The sequence below is a fragment of the Aulonocara stuartgranti genome (genome assembly GCF_965226115.1).
Source record: "Aulonocara stuartgranti genome assembly, chromosome: 23".
Classification (NCBI taxonomy): Eukaryota; Metazoa; Chordata; class Actinopteri; order Cichliformes; family Cichlidae; genus Aulonocara; species Aulonocara stuartgranti.
In genome coordinates, this window is record NC_138958.1 from 3,160,199 (window position 1) to 3,182,886 (window position 22,688).

The 22,688-nt window shown below is 39.7% G+C and overlaps 1 protein-coding gene across 5 annotated transcripts; it reads right to left on the reverse strand.

Moving 5' to 3' along the window:
• Positions 1 to 719: 719 nt before the first annotated feature.
• On the reverse strand, positions 720 to 20,387 carry fyco1a (FYVE and coiled-coil domain autophagy adaptor 1a). Of its 5 annotated transcripts, none has more exons than XM_082523055.1 (19): positions 20,302 to 20,381; positions 19,536 to 19,583; positions 18,502 to 18,613; positions 17,760 to 17,866; positions 13,623 to 13,748; positions 12,438 to 12,544; positions 11,648 to 11,791; positions 11,414 to 11,507; positions 8,847 to 11,300; positions 8,246 to 8,338; positions 7,507 to 7,625; positions 7,258 to 7,425; positions 6,472 to 6,624; positions 6,061 to 6,290; positions 5,543 to 5,690; positions 3,921 to 4,007; positions 3,490 to 3,700; positions 2,747 to 2,856; positions 720 to 2,599 (listed from the first exon to the last, which is right to left on the reverse strand). In XM_082523055.1, the coding sequence occupies exons 3-19, from the start codon at positions 18,560 to 18,562 to the stop codon at positions 2,524 to 2,526; spliced, it is 4,488 nt and encodes a 1,495-aa protein (XP_082379181.1). In that variant the 5' UTR covers positions 18,563 to 18,613; positions 19,536 to 19,583; positions 20,302 to 20,381; the 3' UTR covers positions 720 to 2,523. The 5 variants fall into 5 exon arrangements, with proteins under 5 accessions (XP_082379181.1, XP_082379184.1, XP_082379180.1 ...); XM_082523058.1 differs by having other exon boundaries at positions 5,543 to 5,645; positions 18,502 to 18,616; XM_082523054.1 differs by having other exon boundaries at positions 18,502 to 18,616.
• Between the last annotated feature and the right edge of the window lie 2,301 nt (positions 20,388 to 22,688).

The window sequence follows — 22,688 nt, forward strand, 5'->3', positions numbered from 1 at the left end:
CTCTAACAAAGGAGTCGATATTGGTTGTACTCCTTAGCTGATGTCCTTCTACTATCCTGCCCAGCTTTCCTAGTGTAACAGCCTGTCTCCTCATATCTCCTCCACACTCTTGAGGCTCTGCTAGAAGACTCAGCAAAGCTTCTTGTGATGGCAGATATTGACGGGCCATCCTGTGGGATCTGAAACACCTGTGCAATCTGAATGGGCTGCCTGTACCATTTCACGCAGCCAGTAATTACACTGTGACATTATCAAAGACAAAAATAGAGAAAAAAACAAGTCAAGAGAGATAAGGATTAGGCTGCATAGGTCTCTGCTTCCTAACATCTATTATTGTACGATCTACTGTACAATATAAAGCGCCTTGAGGCGACTGCTGTTGTGATTTGGCGCTGTATAAATAAAATTGAATTGAATTAAAACTGTGGTGACTCAGAGTTCCTTTAATTTTTTTGAGCTATGTATTTCATCTTTAACAGAGAAAAACACTCTGTGGTTTCTTTGTTTTGCAAAGCCATATCAGAATAGAGGATATAGGATTTACAACAGAGGAACCAACTAGCAGCTTTTGAACTCAGTTACTCATCAAACACAGAAAAAAAACTTTCTTGTTTTTGGAGGTCATACAACAGAAAGCAAATGTACATGGATGTAATGTTAAGAAACACGTTAAAGAGCTCATCTTGTTCCCTTGAAATACTAAATCAGACACAGATTAGTGCAGAGACATCATTTCTCTCATTTTATTCATGTTTGTAGGCTGTCTGACAGGTCTCTTAGTTACACTCAAGTCTCTGTAGCATTGGTTACCACACAATTTATTCCCCCAGAGTAATCATTCAAAACCAGCTAGTAGAAAAATCTGTCCCTGTGTGCACTGTTGAAAAAGATAATAAAAACAGATTTTCATTTAATTTGTAACAAATTAAATATATTTTTCACAAAGTGCAGCTTTGTAAAGAAAACACCTTTGCATAGTTTTTGCATCAATTACACCCATCAAAGCTGATAAAAAGAGACCTGACTATAGTGGAAACAGGCCTCTACAAAAAGCAGCATACTTGCTTGACCCAGACCGTAGGGCTGTGTTCAAAAGTGACCAAAGTTGCTTTTTCTTATTGCCTTGCTCAGAAACAAACAAACAAACAAACAAAAACCAGAAATGAACATCCTACTTCATCACAAGAAAAAATGTATCATCCAGAGCAAAGATGAAAGGATTCCAGAGATTCATAAGGGGAAAAAAGCAAAAAGACATTTACACCGATAAAATAAAAAATATAGTATAATGTGCAGAACATGACTTAGATGCCATTTCACACAGAAAGTTAGTTAAGTATCAGTTAACAGAGTGATATCAATTCATACCAGATGATGTGTTCTAAGTTGACAACACAACTAAAAATGTGTAATTTGAACATCAAACATCCCTGACAGTTAGAATTACAAGGCACTTAGAAAGTACAGTAGCCTGTTACTACTCAGCAACATATTTAAAGTTAGAGTCATGCAAAGACTCAGTCTGGATACTGATACAAAGAAGAAACAGCATAAATTTAGTTCAATCTTTTTTTTTCTTTTGTACCTCATAAGACTTACCCGTCCCCATGCTGCAGTTCACTCATAAAAGCAACACAATTAAAATAAAAATTTGCAAGTAATTTATAAAACAAACTAATTGGGAAGATATACTTCATCTTATTCCATAACCTGGATACAAAGAGAGCAAAATGGCAGTCTTCTATTTTTTAAAAATACATTTTTCAAAAACATAAAATGGGGCACGCATCCCCTAAAGGACAATTGCATTTCTAACTCCTGAGATTTGCACAAAGTGCTTATGGCATGTTGTGGAGCAGTAACTGCTTTTTCCAGGCCCCTAAACACATTTCTGCTTCGCTTCTTTCTTGCCACAGTGTTCAAAAAAGTGACAAAGTGAACCAATGGTTTGCACCATAAAGATTGCACGAAACATTTAAAAATAACCACAAATTGTATTTAAAAAAAAAGAAAAGAAAATCATTCTGTCTTCATAGACAACTTTTATAGTAAAGTATTTGTTGCTTCTGAACAATCTTATCAAATGTCATATTAGTGTTACTTGCGGTGACCTTTGTTCCTTAACACAACAACATTTTTGCTAAAACAGAAGCAAAACTAAAACTACCAAACTTGGCAAACCCCCCCCCAAAAAATCCAGCTTAATTAACTAAATATACTTGAACTAAAGCCATGAATATTACTTAGTGCATGTATTTTTTTTAAATACCCTAAAAGTTGCATAGATATTTTTCCTTCTAAAACCTTTCTTGACAATATTGCATAGGCCACAGTTTACCAATAAACATACCTCAAAACACCAACACCGCACTGTTAAAGTGGTAAAGAGCATTTTTTGGAATAATATACTTGGTTTTGGAAACAAAAGTGGAAGTGGTCAGTGATAAGCCATAATGTCAGTTCTCCTTTAGGTTTGACAGTGGCATCAGGATGACGTCTCTGGGGGCAGAGTGAGAGAGAGTTTCATGGGCAGTCGCTGCCATCGTAGATTATGGACTTCTCCATGGTCAGATGGTAGAAAACCTTCTTGGAGATAAACCTGTTGAAGAATAGTTTTGGTTGAAAAGAAATTTAAAAATTTACATAAAAGCCAAACACAAATGCTGGCAAACATAATGGCATTTCTGTAATTTACACACTTCTGCAAAAAAAGAGGAACAAACTGTTCTAAACTATCGTGACCTACCGAGAGAAAGAGTTGTCAAAGATAAGGGTGTAGAGACCAGGATGCCGAACTTTCAGCTGTCCTTGAATGGTTTCTTTATGGGAAACGCAGCGAGTGAGAGGAATCAGGACCTGAGAACAGAACAGAAACAGGCCTTTAAAAATAATCTCAGTGCACAGGTGAAAGATTTGCTGCAGGTTTTCATAACAAATATAAATAAAGAATACGACGGTCATCAAAACTGAACCAAATCAAATTAAAAAAACAAACAAACAAACATCAGGATATACCGACAAGGGAGGGAGTTGATAGAACGCCAGATGAAAGGTCACAACTCATTTAAAACCTCTGACATTTTAAGTAAAGAATGTGCAGCTCACCCTGCTGAGCAACAATGGCTTCCTGCAGTGGTTTTCTTCAGTCAATAATGTTTGAAAAATAAAGCAAAAAGACCGTGCAGTCTGTAGGGGTGACCATGAAAGCACACACTGGGTCTGGTGATAACTTCTGCTTTGAAATCATCACCTGTGAGTGTGGGGTATTTGAGTTTGGCAACAACCGGAAAGCCTTTCATGCAGGTTTGCGATTTCCTTCCATTTAAAATGATGTAATCTGCAACAGTTGCTTTTATGGACGCTGCCAGTGGCAGACTTACAAGATGTGCACATCAACACATGCTCACAGTGTTTAGGCCTCTACACAAGAGGCTATATAAAAAAAAAGGTAGACAGAGATTTCCTGAGCTCACAGTAAGTTAACTGTACCTTTGACTGTTGCACCGGAGTGTCAGTGGACTCCCGGTAAACCACGCTGAAGAAGATGCTCTTGGGCTCGGAGGAAAACATCCAGCTTATAGTTGGCCCAGAATCAATCACAGCAACAGTAATAACACTGTAGCTACTGGACTTAATGAAGAGCTCCCGGGAACTCTCACCAAACTTAGCGATATCATCAATACTGAGAGGGACAGCCACCCTGTAATGATAATGAAGGTTTATGATTAGGGATGAGACCAGAACCAGAACCCATAGATATTTAAAGGATACCTTTTAATAGCAAACTTCTGACTTCAGGTTTTCCAGCCATATAAGATTTATTGCCAAGAAGGATTGTTACAGCAAAGAAATAATCAAATTTCCTTATGTTTTGTGCTAAGTTTAAGCATGATATATATTTAGACCACATGAAAACTCACGTGACTTCTCCTGATTTGAGAAGGTTGATCTCTGAATCCTGAACAGTGGGAACTTGCTCGTCATCAGGGGTCACTTCTCCTGTGCTTCTACAAAATCCGAAACGAGACGCAGAGAACAATCGTTATGAAAACTGTTGTGCAACACTTCAGTGGCAAAGACCTATTAAACAAAATAACTCACATCAACATAAAACTCCACAGCATCTACACAGAGTGCAGCTAATTTTAATCTGTATTTTAAATTTTGCTGGGACATGCTCAAACATCATATGCATTTGAAGTGGACTCAGATTTGTACCCACGGGTCAGTACTTTTGCATTTTAATGGATCATTTCTGCATGTTTTACCTCATTTCACCCAAACACAAATGCTTAATGTTAAAAACGCCAATTACATTGATTTTCAGCAACCTCACATCTTTGCTGCATAAATGTTATGATGATGCTGGTTAAGTAACCTGTTTCACACTAATAAAGCACTTTTTTGTTATAAAAGTTTCTTTATTTTAAGAACTATTAAGAGCAGTACACAAACATGTGTTCTCCAGAAAATGAAAGTAATCTGGTGGTACCGCTTCCTTTATTTCTTTTCTCTTATCTGTAAACACAACCCAGCAAACACGATCGAAACCCCAACATAACATCCCTGGTCACAACCGGTCGCGGTAGGCCTGCAAACACCGAACCACAGACATGTTGTCGCTGTTTCCATGTAGAACAGAGTGTTTTTAACAAAGTGATACATCTATTCAGATTATTGCAACGAAGGAATTAAATGCAACTGTCTTTCTTTGTTTTTTAGAAACTGACAGCTAATTTGTTTATTGCAGGATTGTGAACAGATGGCCACATGTCTCTGTGCACAAAAACAAGCATTACCAGAGTCTCCTCTTTAAAAAAAACAAAACAGTTTTAGGTCATTCATGTTTGCAGCCATCTGCTGTTTCATTTGTTGCTGTTGGATTTAACTTTTCTATCTGTGATGTCAGCATAATAAATCCAGGGAACATAACCTAGTTGAGCAACAACTCAATTAGCTCAGTAGTATAAGAACTGGGCTTGTTCATCACCACTGAGGTAAATGTTTGTTCTTTTTATTCTTGCTGTGGACAATGTTTTATTTTGTTTTATTCTAATCAACTAAGATTACTAGAAGATAATTATTGAATGCCTCTTTCTCACGAGGCCTCTCAAAGTGATGTCAGTGGGTTTTTTTAAACCAGGACTGGACCTTGACAAAAACGCCATCCGATGGTTATTCAACACTGAAATGTTTGCTTTGAAGTCTGTGAAGAGTTTTGTATCAACTCGACATTAACAAGCCGGCTGGTGCCACGTTTATGGTCTTTTCTAAGAGCAAAGCGAGACACTCACAACAGTTACGTGTTTTAAACAGATAACGATGATGTTACTGTTAATAATATAAGTTAAGAGCTGCTTAATTACTGGTGCTCAGCACTGTGGTATCTTGTGTTTTTTCTGATTGATCTCTCCAGCTGAGTTTCACCTGAGGACCCTGAGCAGTTAATGACAGAGTGACACGCTGACTCTGAAAACAACACGCGGAGCAATGACTCATCGGCATCCGCTCCGCTTTGTCTGCCCATAGACGCTGCACTCACAAATCCAGCGCTCCTGGATGCCTGCGGTCTTGTTCTCCCTCCAGGGACCCTGCAGTGGTCTGAGAGGTGGTATCACTGTCGTACACACCATTTACCTCCTCTTCTGTGATGATGTCAAAAGCTTCAGATGTGTTACTAGGATCTGACACTGAGAGCGAACAGGTAAATAAAGCAGATTAAATGCAACAAAGAACAATGTGCAGTCTGGAGTAAATAAAAAATCATGCAAGCATTAAAAAGGAAAAATGTAACAGGACTGAATTGAGACGAATGACGCAGTTTGGTTTTTTTTTTTCTGAATTTGAGCCAAACTGCGTTTTTCTCTGAATGAAAATGTCATCATCTTCCCCATTTGTCTATTGCACAGGAATTCACAGTAAAGGTTTCTGTCCTCCTTCCTCAACTAAACTTTCACTTCTGCTTACATGAAGAGTGAGGGTCAGATACGTACACCAATAAACTATCGGTGCATGTGGACATTTGTGAAATTAGTGAGTAAACATGTTTCTTCTTCTCACCTGTGACCCTGGGAGTTGGTATGTATGAAGCTGGTTCAGGAGGTGGTTGAGGTCCAGCTCCAGGTGGAGGAGGCTGCACATCCGAGGGGCTTAACTCTGCTGCCGTGAACCTCTCCACCACTGCACTATGTTGGGTGTAGCAGTGCCTGCAGCAGCGCTCCTTTTTCCCACTTTGCTTGGTCACAACATAGTTGTTGCTGCAGTAGTAGCAGAAGATGCGGCCACAGAGCCTACAACATTACAAATAAATAACTAAACATACATGCATAGAAATATTTTACCCATAATCCACATTTTTATCATCACTCGAGTGTGAAAGTGGATTTGATTCTACGTTACATGCAGTGTGAAAATCAATTCAGGGTATGCACAAACATGAAAAGGAGAGTAGGCCTTGGTGCAGAACCAAACCTGCAATGATGTCTGCGCAGCCACCAGGTGAACTGGCCTTTGCAATCGAGACAGTTGGTGGCCTCCTGATCCACCAGCCACCAACGCTCCTCTGCTCGCAGTTTCTGCTCAAATTCCAGAGCATCAGACTTCTGCCACAGAGCATCTTTGTCCCTGATTCAAGCACAAAAATGACAATGAAACGTCAGATTTCAGTCTTGTCTTCAGTCTAGCCTTTAAATTTTTTTGCGTGGGATGGATTTGGCTCAATTCTCAATATCAACTCAATATTCAAAGCAGTTGAAGTATCGTGAACAATTACTCGCTGAACAAAATTTGTCATTTAGTTGGACTTCATAAACTGCTTTAATGCAAAAGAACGCATACAAACTGAAACATGGAATATCTCTCCATTTCTGAAACGATGCAACTAAGACAAATAATGAAGACGTGCATAATAAAAGAGCACAAATGGAAGAACTAACGTGGGCACATCCCACTGGAGTTGCATGAATCACTGTTTTTGTGTTTCATTCTATGCAGAGTATGAAAGCGTTTGAGGTTTCTGAATACAGTGAATAATGGTACACAAAAAGCTGTTGTTTATGTCAGTAGAGTCTCTCACCAACATTTTCTGCTCTTGTCTCCATCAAAGTCTTTCTGTCAAATCCAATCTCAGTAATTTAGCTCAGCATTTAGAGAAGCCTCCCCTCACCTGCTCCTCAGACCTAATGACACCTTTCCTCACTAAAATTTTCTCTCCTTGTTGACAGTCTTGCAAAGAACTACAAGAGACAATGGCCATACTTTAAGAGTTCGATGAGCCGCTCTTCAAGGTTCGTCTTGGTTCTGTTGAGGTCATCGATCTCTGCGGTCATCTTCAGATGACTGCTTTGTTTGTCAGCTTCCGCCGTCTTCAATTTCTCCTTTAATTCCTCGCAGGTCTTTTGTGCGGCCAGGAGTGCTTCTTCAGCCCTTTAGACACGAGAAAATTAGTAGAGATCCCTTTTTCCATTAAAAGTTGGAATTCACAAGTATTACTGATTATGAATGTACCTGGTTGCTGCGTCTTTGAGTTGCTCAATCTCGCTTTCATTTTCACGAATGGTTGCTTCTGTCTTGGTGATGTGAGCATCTTTCTCTCTCGTTAGGTGCAAGCATTCCTCATTCTCAGCCTTCGTAAAACAAATGCATGCAGTGTATCCATTAGCAATTTTTGTGTTATTTATAGAAGGTTTTTCCATATAAAAAAAAAACAACCCTATTTATAATTGTTTGTTTTTCAAAGCCCTCTTGCTCTATAGGAGGGTATAGAAAAATAAATGGGAGCAACAACAGAAACCTGTGTTAAACCAGTATTTGATGATATAAGGCCACAACTGCATTAAAACACCTAACCTCATGCACAAACATATGACCTCAAGCACACTTAGGTAAGCCATGTATCTGATGACGATCACAGAGCTTGTGTATCTACTCCACTTTTACAACTAAAGACAAATTGGTCTTACAATAAACATGTCATTACCTGTGAAAAGAATAAAAGTAAAAGAGACTTAAAGGAAATCTGCTGAGGAACAAAACAAATAATAGAATTTGTCATATTTTATGTAATGTTTAGCTTCCTTTGCTCCAATCATTATGCAAATAATTAAAATGTTGATGTCTGCTCCAGGCTATATATTAAATATTAGAATTCTTGGTGATCTAACTAGTATTTTTCCAACATGACTTTGTATCTACTTGTGTTGTTGCCATAAATGGCTGGATTAGACTGCATTTGAAAAATACAAACCTGTAGTTCAGAAACTTTAGCCTGCAAGCTGGACTTGTTCCTCTGCTCCTCCTGCAGCTCGGCCGTCACCTTGTCCAACTGTTCGTTCAAACTCTGAAATGTGAGCGTAAGAGAAGGGTTTCACAGCCATGCTCGTGTCTTTGAACTAAACGATAATGAGCTAACAGATTATAATAACAATGTCAACATGCTGTTACTGATCGTCATTTTATTCTAGGGTGTTACCTAAAAAAAGTTTAATGTGCTCATTAGTGCTAAACGCAAAGTACAGCTGGAGCTGAATGTTTTTGATCATAAATCAAAAGCTCTGAGACCAACTGAAATTTTATCTAGTCATGGCTCTAGATGAAAAAGCCAGAGGACGCCAGAAGGAAACATGTACACCAAATATTCTGAAGTTGTTTCATCTGAATTAACAATGACAACAGGTGCTGCTGAAGACAAAGTCCGGGGTTCAATCCACTGGTGCACGTGAACGGCTTTCTGAGATATTCTGGTGAAAGCAATGAACTGACTGAGATGTCTATCCCCGAGTTCAGTTATTAAAATTAATTACTGCTGGTTTAAGACAAGTCGTGATTAACACATTTATTCCTCTCACCTTTATCTGCACTTGATAGTTCATGCTCTCTGAGCTCATCTGGAACTTGATGGCCTCCATCTCCTCTTTGTTTGAGTCCTTAATGGTTTGCACTTGGTTTTTAGTCTTTTCCAGTTCTTCTTGGAGCTCCACGATAGTCTGCGGAAGTGCCTCTTTCTGTGTAAGCTCCTGTCTTAAACTGTTATTCTCCAGTTGTAGTTCTTCCATACACTTCTCTAGTCGCTCAACCCCTTTCTCCAGCTCTATAATCTTCCCAGAATCGCCTTCCCAGTGCCCTCTGACCTCCTCTTTTTCTGCACTCAGTTTACAGATGGTCATCCCCAGCTCTGCCATCTCGGTGTTTGCCCTGTGCAAACCCTCGTGGATCTCGTTGTTCTCTAAAGCTAGCTTTCTATTGTCTGCCTTCAGGGTAGACAACTCTTCTCGCATGGCGGCTGCAGCTATGGCTAGCTCGGCATGAGCAGCGACTTCGTGATCATGCTTTTCAATGAGCGCCTCTTCCTTCTTTTTGCACTCCACGAGCTCTGCAACATGCTTCTGATTCAGTGCCTCTGTCTGGGATTTAAGTTGCTCAGTCAGGGTCCTGAGCTCATTTCTTTGGGCTTCTGTCACCTCCAGCTGTGCTTTTAACTTTAACTTTTCTTCCTCAGATCTCTGCACCTGCACCCTAAGGTCCAGGACTTCTGCCTGGAGTCTGGACACTTCTTTCATCCTGACTTCCAACTGGACTTCAACCACAGCTAGTTTTCCGATTATTTCCTGATTTTCCTTGGCTTCGACAGCACTCCTCTCCAACTGCGCCATCTCCATCACCTGCTTCTCAGAGGTCACACTTTTAAGCATTTCACTCTGTTTAGCACAGGTGGCTTCAGCATCAGCTTTGGCAATCTCAAGTTCCTTCTCCTTGGTCTCCAAATCTTTTAGCCTGGACTGCAACTTAACAAGGTCAGTCTCTTTACTCTCGAGCTGGGCCTCTTTGACTTGGAGCTGTTCCTGAAGACTGGCTTCATTATTGCGTGAAGCTCCTAAGTTTTTTTCCAATTCTCCAATTTGTCCATGAGCATTCTTCAAGTCTGCCTGGATGAGGTTAAGAGCTGCTTTCCCAGTGTTCTGCTCCTCCCTCAGACTCTGATTCTCCTGCTCCAGACGCTTCAATGTGGTCTCTGAGAGCTTTGCAGCCATGGTGGCTCGCTGCAGACTTTCATCCAGCTTACAGTTCTCTTCACGCAGTCGCTTTTCTTTTTCATCTACTGTCACCTTGGTGTCATCCAGCTGGCTTCTAAGTTGTTTCTCAGAAGCTCTTAAAGCTGCTAATTCAGCCTCAAGCACCGATCTGTTTTCTGCCATCTCCTTTTCTAGCTCGGAGTACTCTGTCTTGCCGTTTTCTATCTTCGTAGCTTGTTCTTTGACATTCTCCTCCAGCTCAGCAATCCTAGTATTCAGTTTGTCTCTCTCTGTGATCAGACCCTGGTTCTTGCTTTGCAGCTGTTGTAGTGTCTCAACGCTGCAGGCTAGCTCCACCTCTTTTCTTTTAAGCTGTTCTATAAGGGAAGCAACTTCTGCTTCTAAAGACTCTTTCAAGTCACCAATATTTTTCTGCATCTCATCTTTATCTTCTTGTGCCCTCTTCTTCACCTCTACTACCTCTTTCTCTTTCTCCTCTAGAGATCGTTGGAGGTCTTGCAGTTGCCTCTGTAGGTTGCTAGCCTCCTTCTCTTTCACTACCAAGGCCCCCTGCAACTTGTCAACTGTAAAGCACTGCTCCTCCACTTTTTCCTCCAACTTGACTTTCTCCTCAGACACAGACGAAAGTAATGCTCCGAGTTTTGTTTCAGCATCCTTTGCAGATGTCTCTTTGACTCTAAGCTCTTCCTCTACCCTTTCTGTTTGCCTCCTCTTCTTCTCAACCTCAGCTACTGCTTCTAACTTCCCTTTCTCTGCTTCTTTCAACCTGTCCAGCAACTCGTGTATCTTTTGTGCAGAATCAAAGGACTTGGCCGTCTGCTGGTCCTTCTCATTCAGAAACCCGCCCATCTTGGCCATGAGCTCCATGTTCTTCCCCTCAGCAACAGCCAGCTTTTCCTGAAGCAGCAGCTGCTCAGCCTGCTTGGCTTGTTCCCCAGTTCTGAGTGCTTCTACCTCTCTGGATAAAGCCGTCTCTCTCTGCTGCAGAGCATAAAAGTTTTCTTGCAAGCCTTTTTGTTGCTCATTAAGTGTAAGCGATGCATCCAGCTGTCTCTGCAGATCTACAACAACTCCTCTCAGCTCTTCACTCTCCTCGCCAAGCTGCTGCATCTTATCTTGGAGTTCTCGGTGCTTCAATTCTGAACGGTCAAGCTCAAGTCGAAGTTCTTCAACTTCACTGACATCTTCTCTGCAGGCAGGCAGCGACTCATTCAGGTCATTCAGCAGACCCTGACCATAGTCAGGGCTGGAAAGGAACTCAGATGCTTGCTTTATGATTTCAAGGGAAACAAAGGAAGAAGAAAAGGAATAATGAAAATCTTGCAATCATTTGAAAGTTAATAAAAAATTAAATGATGTTATTAGAGACAGACATCAGTTACCTGGGAGTAAGAGCTGGCCAGACTGTTAATACTGGAACTGCGACTGGGTGGTTTCCACATATGGCCAGGTGAGTTTGCACTTCCCAGTGTCCTCCTGTTAATTATAAAACAATTCAGATAATGAGAAATATGGATTAATGTCAGACAACCTGACTAAGTGGGTTCAAAGGCAGAGATATATCACCTTTTAATGTTCTTTTAATTTTACATTATTTTCATTAGTTATTTTGTTACCTTGCAAAAGTCGGCCAGGAGGCATCAAGGTCATAACCTCTTGATGCTACGTCAAACTGGACTTCGTTGAGCTCGTACAGGTGACTGATGATGTCCACACTAAGGTGAGGCTTCAAGAAGGGACTTCTTGCATAGTACCAGTCACTGTGAGGACAGAGGTGAGAAAGACAACGTGACAGCACACAGCAAAACCACAAAAAACAAATTAAGTTTAAAATTTGAACTTTAATAATATACTTTTGAAAGTAAACACTAAAGAAAGGAAATGTCACCTAGAAAAATTACACACACACACACACACACACACACACACACACACACACACACACACACACACATTAAGCTTCTTAGGCTGTAGTAAATAGTCTGTAGCATCAAAAATCAACCATATTTCTCTTTAAAATTAAGATTGAGAATTTTGCATTTTTCTATTCATTAAAATAAGTCTACCGCACTAAACACACTCATTTCACTCAAGTAAGTGACTGAACTGAAAGCGACTTCATAATAACTAGACTGTTATACATACTCTACTATTATTTCGTAGGAGAGCTACTTCTAGGACGTTCATTAAGAGAACAGAAAACAATGACGTCAAACGCTACATCAAACAGAAAAATCAACATCTGATTCAGTTTCCATGATTGTCAGCCATAAACAGCTGGCTCACTTCTGCCAGTGTTTCATGGGCTTTATTCAAATTTAACAATCTTGTCGATTTAAATCAAATATGTGTGTTCTTTTATTTTTTAATGTCAGCATAGAAATAATCGGGCTGTGACAGGCTTACCTGGTGACTCTCTGGTTCATTAGGCACTGCTGCAGCGTGTCAGCCAGTCGCTGATGTACGAGGGAGTAGCGAATAAATGCTCTTCCTTTCCCCAGAGATGTTTTTAGCTATTAAAGCAAATCAGAGATTATTACACATGGTCCTTAAAAAAAACATGTACTGACATTGCCGGGAGTCAAAGACTACAAAGAAAAATATCTTTCTGTTTAGCCTTTCCGAAAACAAAATGAACAACTCTAGTCTCTAAATAACCATACAAAATCTAACTGAAAGACAGGCACAAATAATATAAAACTGACAACAAGAAACACATTAAAAAGCAAACAAAAAAATTCACAATATGTTGTTAATTAAAGCCACTTAAACTACTAAAATGCGTCCTGAGTTTTATATATTTATATATATACAGAGTACACACAGCAAAAGACTGATCGCCGTTAAATGCAGAACTGACCCCCACAGGAAATCCGTCTTACCTGTTGCAATAAGACTGTACAACTCTTTCTCGCTCTGTAGACGACTTTTTTAGGATTGATATTAATGTAATTTATGTCTTTTTACTCAGATTGTGCATTATTATTATTATCGTTATTCATCTGTATGTTATTGAATGTTTTTCCCATTCCCCCATTATATGCTGGTACTCTATTTTTATTCATTGCACCGACATTATGTCACTTGCATTCATAGTTATTTTATTTTATTCTATTCTTGTATAATCATTTTTTCCTCTCTTGCCGCAGTGAACATGTCTATGACAAAATAATTTCCCTCGGGATAAACACAGTTTTTAGATTTTTCAGATTCTAAGTAACAAGGCAAAAATTGAAGTATGTAACTAGCATGAATGTTTAAAGGTCTGTCTGATATTGTCACCATGCAACCAGAACTATGTTACTCTGTTTCCACATATCTCATTACTGTTTCTCACACCTGGCACAAAATCGTAAATAGTCAGCTTCAGATGGTTGAGATTAATGTGCCGCCTGAGGACACATGACGCCCACTCATTTTCATGACTATTACCTGCTCTATTCTCACTCAGGTGCACTGTAAGGGTTATAGGGGTTTAAGGTCTGACCCGACAGTGCTGGACACCTCAATCTGGTGATGTCTAGGAAAGTTCAGAGCTGCAGTGCATTTGTGGAAAGTGGCTTTAGTGGTGTCATTATTAACAAATCTCACCTCAGTGATGGATTTGACAAAGCGGATACCGTCATTGGCTCCTTTGATCTTAGCCAGGCATTCACTGAAGTAATCCCAGTAGTCTTTCTTTGTGCCAAGAAATGTGGTCTTCTCCTTCTGGTCAAACTGAAAGAAGGTATCAGAAACTGTAAGAAAGCGACATGGCACCCAAACTATCCTGAATTGAAGTCTATATGAGATTTCCACAGCAGCAAAAATGGTGAAAGAAGTATAAAGTTAGGTCCACAGGCTGTAAGACATCTTTTGTGGTTTTGACTGTAAAATCCTGGAATTTTAAATCAAACAATCAAGATGTGATTAAAGTGCAGACTTTCAGCTTTAATTTAAAAGCATTTTATTAACTATTAACAAATTAAAGCCACTTTTATGTATTGTGTGTATAGTTTCCAAGGCTCAAAAGTAATTGAGCGCCTGACTGATAAATAGTTTTACAGCCAGATGAAGCCTGTATTAGACATAAAAGTTCTGGAGTTGATTCAAATTGTTCAACTTTGAAGTCCAAACAGTTGCCAATACATGCGAATGCATTTACCAGCTCAATAACACCAAAAGGCCTGAACGGCCACAGAAGACGACTAAAGCGGATGATGAATGAATTACAAATAAGATAAACACCTTCATAGCATCTAAGTAAGTCAAGAGCAATCTCGAACAGGTAGGTGTATCCCTGTCAAAGTCTGCAATCAGAAGATGCCTTTATAAATGTTAATAATACAGACCGTTCACAACAAGGAGCAAACCACTAGTTGCACTCAAGAACAGAACAGCTAGATTGGACTTTAACAGAAAACATCTGAAACGGTCTGTCCAGTTCTAGGGAACAGGAAAAAAGTCTTTGGTCAGATGAAACATTTAACTTATACCAGAATAATGGCAAGATGGAGAATGGAGAAAGAAACGAATAGCTCATCATCCAGAGCATACAACATCACATGTCAAACATGGAGGAGGCAGAGTTATGGCATGGCTTTGTATGGTTGCCAGTGGAACCAGGACACTGATGTTTGTTGATGTGAAGGCTGACAGAAGGAGCAGAATGAAGGAAAGTGTACAAGGCCATGCTCTATGCTCAGATTCAGCCAAATGCTCCAAAAGTGATCAGAGCTTCACAGTACAAATGGATAATAACCAAAAGGACACTGCAAAAGAAACCCAAGGGTTTCCTCAAGGTTGGGAAATACTCTTCAAAGGTCAAGTCAAGTCATCTGATCTCAACCCAATAGATCAGGGGTGGGGGAACCCAAGGGCCGGTGTCCTGCAGGTTTTAGATGTGTTCTTGATCCAACACAGCTAATTTAAATGGCTAAATGACCTCCTCGCAGAGGTGGGACCAAGTCATTGTTTTGCAAGTCTCAAGTAAGTCTCAAGTCTTTATCCTCAAGTCTCAAGTAATGTCAGGCAAGTCAGAGTCGAGTCTCAAGTCACTGGTGTAAAAGTCCGAGTCAAGTCACAAGTCTGAAACTTTGAATTTCAAGTCCTTTCGAGTCTTTAAAAAAAAAAAAACAACGAAAAAATAATGTTGCAGTTATATGCTAAATGTAAATATTAGACCATGTAATTTTTAAATCTGTGTGTGGCGGGGGCGTGGCCCCGGGCGCAGCTGCAGGGGAGGAGTGGAGCGGAAGGCTCATCAGGGCGGCGCTGCGAGGCCGGTAAGAACAGCTGATGTTGTTTATGGACTGATGATGGTTTCCCTCCCCTGTGTTATAGTGAGACGGAGAGGAGCGGGAGAGGGGAAAAAGAGACACACATCAGCTGGGATGGACAGCTGTCATTCTGTGCGATAGTATCAGTGTGTGAAAGTGTAAATAAATGTGGAACTTGGCGATAAAGACCTGTGTGTGCGTGTACCTGTGCCTAGTATATTCCACACTGTGTTTTTCTCAACACATGACAAAAGTGAACGTAGAAAATATACACAAATTGTGAAATTGCACCTCTTTAAAATGCAGCTCAATTAAACCTAGCTCCAAGAATAATTTTCACCGACAGTTCTGAGATAAGCTGCATGTTATTCTTGGATGCGGTTGTAGGACCAGCTTTAAAATCGCATGACAAAAATATCATACACATTAAAAAAAACTGTATCACCAACGTAACCTGGACAACATTTGCTAGTTAGATGAAGTCAGCTATCTCATCGTAGCATATTTATATGCATATTTATAATCATACGGTTCTTGGAGTGAGTGCATACACTCATGAAGTTTAGTAACTTCAGCTCACTGCAACAAGCCCAGGTACAGTTTACCGACGGATGGGTGCAGGACCTTGAAATGCACCGTGTAGAACGAAAGACCATCGTACGTATCATAAGTTTACCAGTCTCACAAATTGTCGTCATAAATACACATTCGTTAACCGTTTATTAATAGGACCTTTGAGCTCAATGGTAATTAATTAGTAGTGGAAATAATTTCTGGTAGCATCACAGAAATGTAGCAGTGACAATAATATATGCTGTAATCGCACTGGACAATTAGTGATACAAAAAACCTGTTTTATCCTGTGAATAAAAGTATATGTTTTTGTCAATGTACCATAATAACAGAAGCGAAACGCAATATTGTGTCAGGACAATTCACTATTTATGCACAATAAATAAAGGAGCATAGCGCGACAATTTCTGTTCAGCGCCAGACTTGCTTGTAACCTATATCACTAATTATGTTATGAAAATGAGGTATTAACTACTAAAAAACACTGACCTTCGTGTAAATGCTTGGAGCAGACTAATCTGTGAGCTGGAGTGTTCTGGGACGTTATATTTGATCTTTGAATGGCTGCAATCCAGTCGCGTCTTTGTTACTTCGGAAACATGGCTCGAACAATTTCTCTTCAACGACGTAATCCGATAACAACCGATCTCTTTACCCGTCGGCTTCCCGTGGCTGTCATGCGACCGGCTATTGCAGTTAATAATACAACAGCTTCTTGACATTTTTGTGTTTCTTTTTATCGCTGTGTGACTGATTTTAATTGAAAGCCTGCGTGTGCTAGTACCGCTTGCCACGAGTTCCCAGAATCCTTTGCGGTTCTACCCGTGAATGACGTCACATTTTCAATCTCTATATAATATGCATGTTAAATTTTATATTTGGGGTAAAATATCAAGCCTTTTCAAGTAAACCGGTTCAAGTCCAATTCAAGTCCCAAGTCATTGGTGTAAAAGTCCAAGTCAAGTCACAAGTCTTAGAACATTTTTTCAAGTCAAGTCTAAAGTCATAAAATTAATGACTCGAGTCTGACTCGAGTCCAAGTCATGTGACTCGAGTCTGACTCGAGTCCAAGTCATGTGACTCGAGTCCACACCTCTGCCTCCTCGGCATGTCATGAAGTTCTCCAGAGGCCTGGCAATGAACTAATCATTTGATTCAGGTGTGTTGACCCAGGGTGAGATCTAAAACCTGCAGGACACCGGCCTTTGAGGCCTGGAGTTCCCAACCCCTGAAATAGAGCATGCAATATCCAACTGAAGACAAAACTGAAGGCAGAGAAATCCACAAACGTCAACAACTGTAGGATAGCTGCAATAAAAGCTTAGAAGAGCTTCTGAAGGGAGGAATCACAGCTTTTAGTGATGTCCATGAGTTCTAGACTTTAGGCAGGGAAAGCATTTCATCAGAATACAAACAATCCTTATATTTAAAATTATGTTAGTCTGTCCAGTTAATTTTAAGCTTCTGAAAATGGGGTCTATGATTTATGATAAACAGTTAATGCAAATTTTATGTTAAATCCCATAAATTAAAGGTGAAAGGTTGCACTTCAAGAAATAAAGAGATGGAAAATTACAAAACGTTGTCACTGTCAAAAAACCCTTTGGACCTAAACTTCCTGTTGAAGAAGACTTTTTCTTTAATATATAGATATATTTTATATCAAGGCAGCAGAATTTTTTTAAGCGTTTTTGACTCTTGATTCAATTTAGTGCCTGGAGAAGTCAAACAGGAAGGTAAGTATTTACAGACACTAGTTAAGGACAAATAAGATCATTGAGTAATGTGTCATGTAAAATGCTGTGTTTCTCCAGTTAATTAGCTTCCTGTCCATTTTCTTAATTTTGTTTCATCTAAGAAACTACGTGTTGTTCCTTAGCTAGCTGTGTAACCTCACCTGCAGCAGGTACTCCAGTTTGTTGGCAAATTTCTGGAGATTGGTGCTGTCATCTGTGATTGGCTCCCCAGTTTCTCTGTATTCCTTTGCAAGCTCTGCAACAGACTCTGAAATAGACACAAAAATAATTCCAAACCGATCACTGGCAAAGCAGGTAGATTATGTTGGAAAACTGGGAACTGTTCATACATTTTATATAAAGTAAACTTAAAAACAGAAAGAAGCAGCATGTCTTCATTCAGCTAATTTATTAAGACAGGAAACTGAGTGAATGCAAAGTGTACATTTCGGTAACACACAAACTCAAATAGTCCTGGTACCTATAACTCTAACCACTTCCACTGTCACGCTCTTCCAGTAAAGCTGATTTTTACATAAAAACTTGCCTCTTATCCATCGTAAAAACTGGAAAGACACCCGTGATGGATGCACTCTGAGCACGCATTCTCTGTCTCGCTGCATGCTGACAGAGGCTGCCACCACACCCTTACAACACAAACATGAGGTCAGATGCCTGTGCTTCCAAATGGTTTGTTGGCAAGGCTCAGTCAGTCTCCCTCTGCTAAACTGTACTCAGACTTGACTCTATGGCAGACATCCTGAAATCACAGCTTGCTAACTCTCTTTCTCTTCTTCAGTGTAATTGCACACACACACACATTCAAACACACACACACACACACACACACACACACACACACACACATTCAAACACACACACACACACACAAAGCTGACAAACCATGCAAATCTCGGATAATCCTCTGGAGCTGGTTCTCCTCGACCCTAGTCCCCGCAGCCATGGCCCCACCTCTCGCTCCCTGGCAACCAGGGGTCACAGGGTCGTATAAAGTCTGCTGAATCAGAAAATCAGAACCAGTTAGGAACAAAAGGAGGATCACAGCTCCCTCTTTATTCTCTTATGGCCACATATGATCCACACAAACGTGTGTGAGGATGAGAACACTTCTCAACATCTTTGCGGCAAATGCAGTTTAGGCCAGAAATTCAATCTAACAGAGGTACAATAGTTTGTGACAGAGCACAGTATTTACTGTGGATATCAGATTTCAACAAAAGGCTAAACATAAATACATCCTCATAGGTCTCTACTACAAAGCAAGTTTAATGCGCGGACGGTATCTTTCTGTTATCTGGATTCACTTCTCCTAACATTATCAATCAGGATAAGCAGGTTATTAATTCACTAAGTTAGCTCATCTAATCAGTTACAACTGCTGATAAGTGTACTGGCAACAGAGCTGCTGATTATTAAAAGTAAGATGAAACTGTACTATGAGAAAATACATTGTGGTTAACACACAGCACAGACTGAAAGAATAAAAGAAAAGAGGTGCTATATTAATAACATTTAACCTAGTTGAAGTCAGGAAAGATTGTTGACTGTGTAAGTTAACAGTCTTATCAAAATCAGGTTTCTGTCATTACAGACAGGAGAATCTGATGGATCATAACTGAGTATTTTATTAAATTAATTTTCAAAGTACAGTTTTAGTTCTTATTCTTTAACCTACAGCCTCGGTGGTGTTTAACAGTCTGAGAGTAAAAAATAAATATATTTTAAAAAATTCAAGCATATGTTCAGGCTATCTGCAAATTTGGTCAGCAAGTTCAAACAGCTGCTCTGTTTTAGGATCATACATTAAGGCTTACAGAAAAATAAAATTGTTTTTTTCAAATTGTTTGAAGCCATCAGGTTAAAAAAATCAAACACAAAAACTTTATAAGCTATAAACAAACTTCAGAGCCTCTTACAATCGGAGGACAGAGGTCAGAGGAACCGTCCAGCAGTAGTGAAGTTACCTGAATAAAAAAAAAATAATCCTATTTTATACTGCAGGCCTCAGATAATTGAAACAGTAAAAAGGCACAAACATTTGAAGGATCAACTGTAAAGGCAAGATTGTTGCTCACACACAGAGTAAACCTCGTTGGGGTGGTATGCTGGAAAACGACGCATATCGGCTTATAGTATTTATTAAAATTGTTGAGCTGTACATAAATACATGAAAACCACAACCAAAGGAAGTTAATACATAACGTGATAATCCTGTCGGGGGTATTAGTTACAGCAGGCATTTCTTAATTGGTTTGTAATTAGTATTGTATGTGTCTAAAACTTGGGAATGTAAGATAACACCCATTATGATAGCACGACGAGCATTTGTGGTGGCGTCAACGTACGTTTTGGTTTAACGTTACATTTGTATGCTACCTGACCAGGTAATGTGAGTCTCCTGGTAACAACGTTCAAAACGCTGGTAACAGCTGTAACTAACTCTTCACTATCGCTTCTCCAAACCCCTTATAACCATACCGTAGGACACACAGCTGATATATGAAACTCTTAATCACGTTCCTTTGTGTTTTTGTCACGGTGACGTTACTTTCGCTTCGACACATTTAACGGGTGTTTTAAAAATAACCCTGACATCAGCGGGAAAAGCTAACTTAAATAATCTGACATGTTTCTACATAGCTGCTTAATAAAAATAACAAAAGAACAACAACTTTAACATACTTTTAGTGGTTCAACTCAACCCATAACAACCAACACAGAGCGTTTAATGCGTCCACACAAACTTGTTAGGAGTGTCCTGATTGACAGGAAGTCACCCCATTGAGAAAGCGACATTCGGTCTCCCCACCAATCACTGCGCGGCTTGTAGGCGGGCTCTAGATAAGCGCTGGATAGTTTGTTTGCCTAGCAAACAGTGTGGTCATGTGACCTAGTGTCCCTATTTCCACGAGTGTCCCACTTTACTTGTCCTTTACTTGTCAGCAGAGCAGCTTTGTGATTAGAAAAGGTTTGGTAGATTATTATACTCTACAAATCTGCCCAGAAAAATAATAATCTTTGCAATCAGCACTGCAACATCTCTCGATCAATGTTTGATTCATTTTTATTTGTTTTTAAATATGTACCATTGTTTTTATATTTTATATTTATATATTTATTACTTCTATTTAAACCTTGCACTGAGTTTTTTTCTATATGTTTTAGTCTGAGCTTGTGCATCGTAATTTCATCCTGCATTGCGTCCTTGAGGTTGTGCTGAATGACAATGAAATGACTCTTGAATCTAATAGCATGAATCAATATGAATGTCCTTCAGAAAGCTTGTAATTTTTTAATATACATTTCATTCTAATTCATGAGTGATTTCTGAAATAAATTTTCAAAAATTGGAAAGCCATTATTTGTTAATAATTTGGTGTGCCACAGAACAGATATTGTGACATCTAATGTGGATTTCTGTTTCTAGCATTTACACCCTATTTTTTTAAACCTTTACAGCTTCCACAGGAGCACAAATAATTAGAAACACATTTTGGTGATATCACTATAGTTGAGGTAAAAAAAGTTGAGGAGTACAGAGGTCTGACCCAAGACTTTGTGGACTGGTGCCAGCTGAACTACCTCCAGATCAACGCCAGTAAAACCAAGGAACTGGTGGTAGACTTCCGCAGGCACAAGCATTCTCCACTGCAACCACTGAACATCCAAGGTATGGACATTGAGGCTGTGGACAGCTACAGGTACCTTGGTGTTCATCTGAACAACAGACTGGACTGGACTCATAATTCAGACGCCCTCTACAGGAAAGGGCAGAGCAGGCTGTACCTGCTGCGGAGACTCAGGTCATTTGGGGTGGAGGGCCCACTCCTGAAGACCTTCTATGACTCTGTTGTGGCTTCTGCTATCTTTTATGGCGTGGTCTGCTGGGGCGGCAGCATCTCTGCTGGGGACAGGAAGAGACTGAACAGGGTGATCCGAAGGGCCAGCTCTGTTCTAGGATGCCCTCTGGACCCAGTGGAGGTGGTGAGTGACAGGAGAACGGCGGCTAAGCTGTCATCCCTGATGGACAACATCTCCCACCCCATGCAGCAGACTGTGACAGCACTGAGCAGCTCCTTCAGTGGGAGACTGCGGCACCCACGGTGTGGGACGGAGAGATTTCGCAGGTCTTTCCTCCCCACTGCTGTCAGACTCCATAATAAAGACTTTAACTGATCAAGCACACACATCCATACATATGCAATAATACTAAGTGCAATAATCCTTTCTGTCATCGTTGTATTTTTACTCAGTTGTATATAGTATTTGTATTTGTATTCTATTTTTATCTTATTGTATATTTATTTTATTTTATTCTACTGTATATAGTATTTTATTTTATTCTATTCTGTACAGTTGTGTACTGTATTTATTCTTATTGTATTCTAATTTTTGCCTCATAACTTTTGCACTGTCCACTTCCTGCTGTGACAAAACAAATTTCCCACGTGTGGGACTAATAAAGGTTATCTTATCTTATCTTATCTTATCTTATCTTATCTTAAAACAAAAAACAAACAAAAAAACCCTGAAGATTCTGGTTTGTCTCCCTATTTATGGCTGTGAATGCAAAATTTGGATTTTCTGTTCTTTGAGAAGCCAGAGAACTTGCTTTAATTTTACTACTTTCAAGAAGTGCCTGAACATTGAAGTGAAAGTTTAGTGAGTATCAATTCTCATTTCTAAAAGTGTCGTTTTGTCACAGTTCGCGAGGCGAGCCGTATGGATTTATTAAAGGACCCAAGATGCGGCACAACTGAGGTGAGGAAGCTTTATTTAAGGGACGTGGTAAAACAACAAAGGCGGGGGTGGCAAAAACAGAACTGAGTTAAACCTAAACTGGGAAAACTAAAACTTAAACAACAAAACCTGAACACGAGTGAGGGTAACTTGAAGGGAGAATTCACAGGATGACAAAGGGAGAAACGCCAACCAATCAAAATCCTGCTCATGTGGTCCTGTCATTGTTATTTGCTATTTTCACTGTAGAGCATGCGCAAAAGTATGTAACTATAGACTCTTTTCCATTAGTACCTACTTGGATTGACTCGCCATGGATCTCCACGACT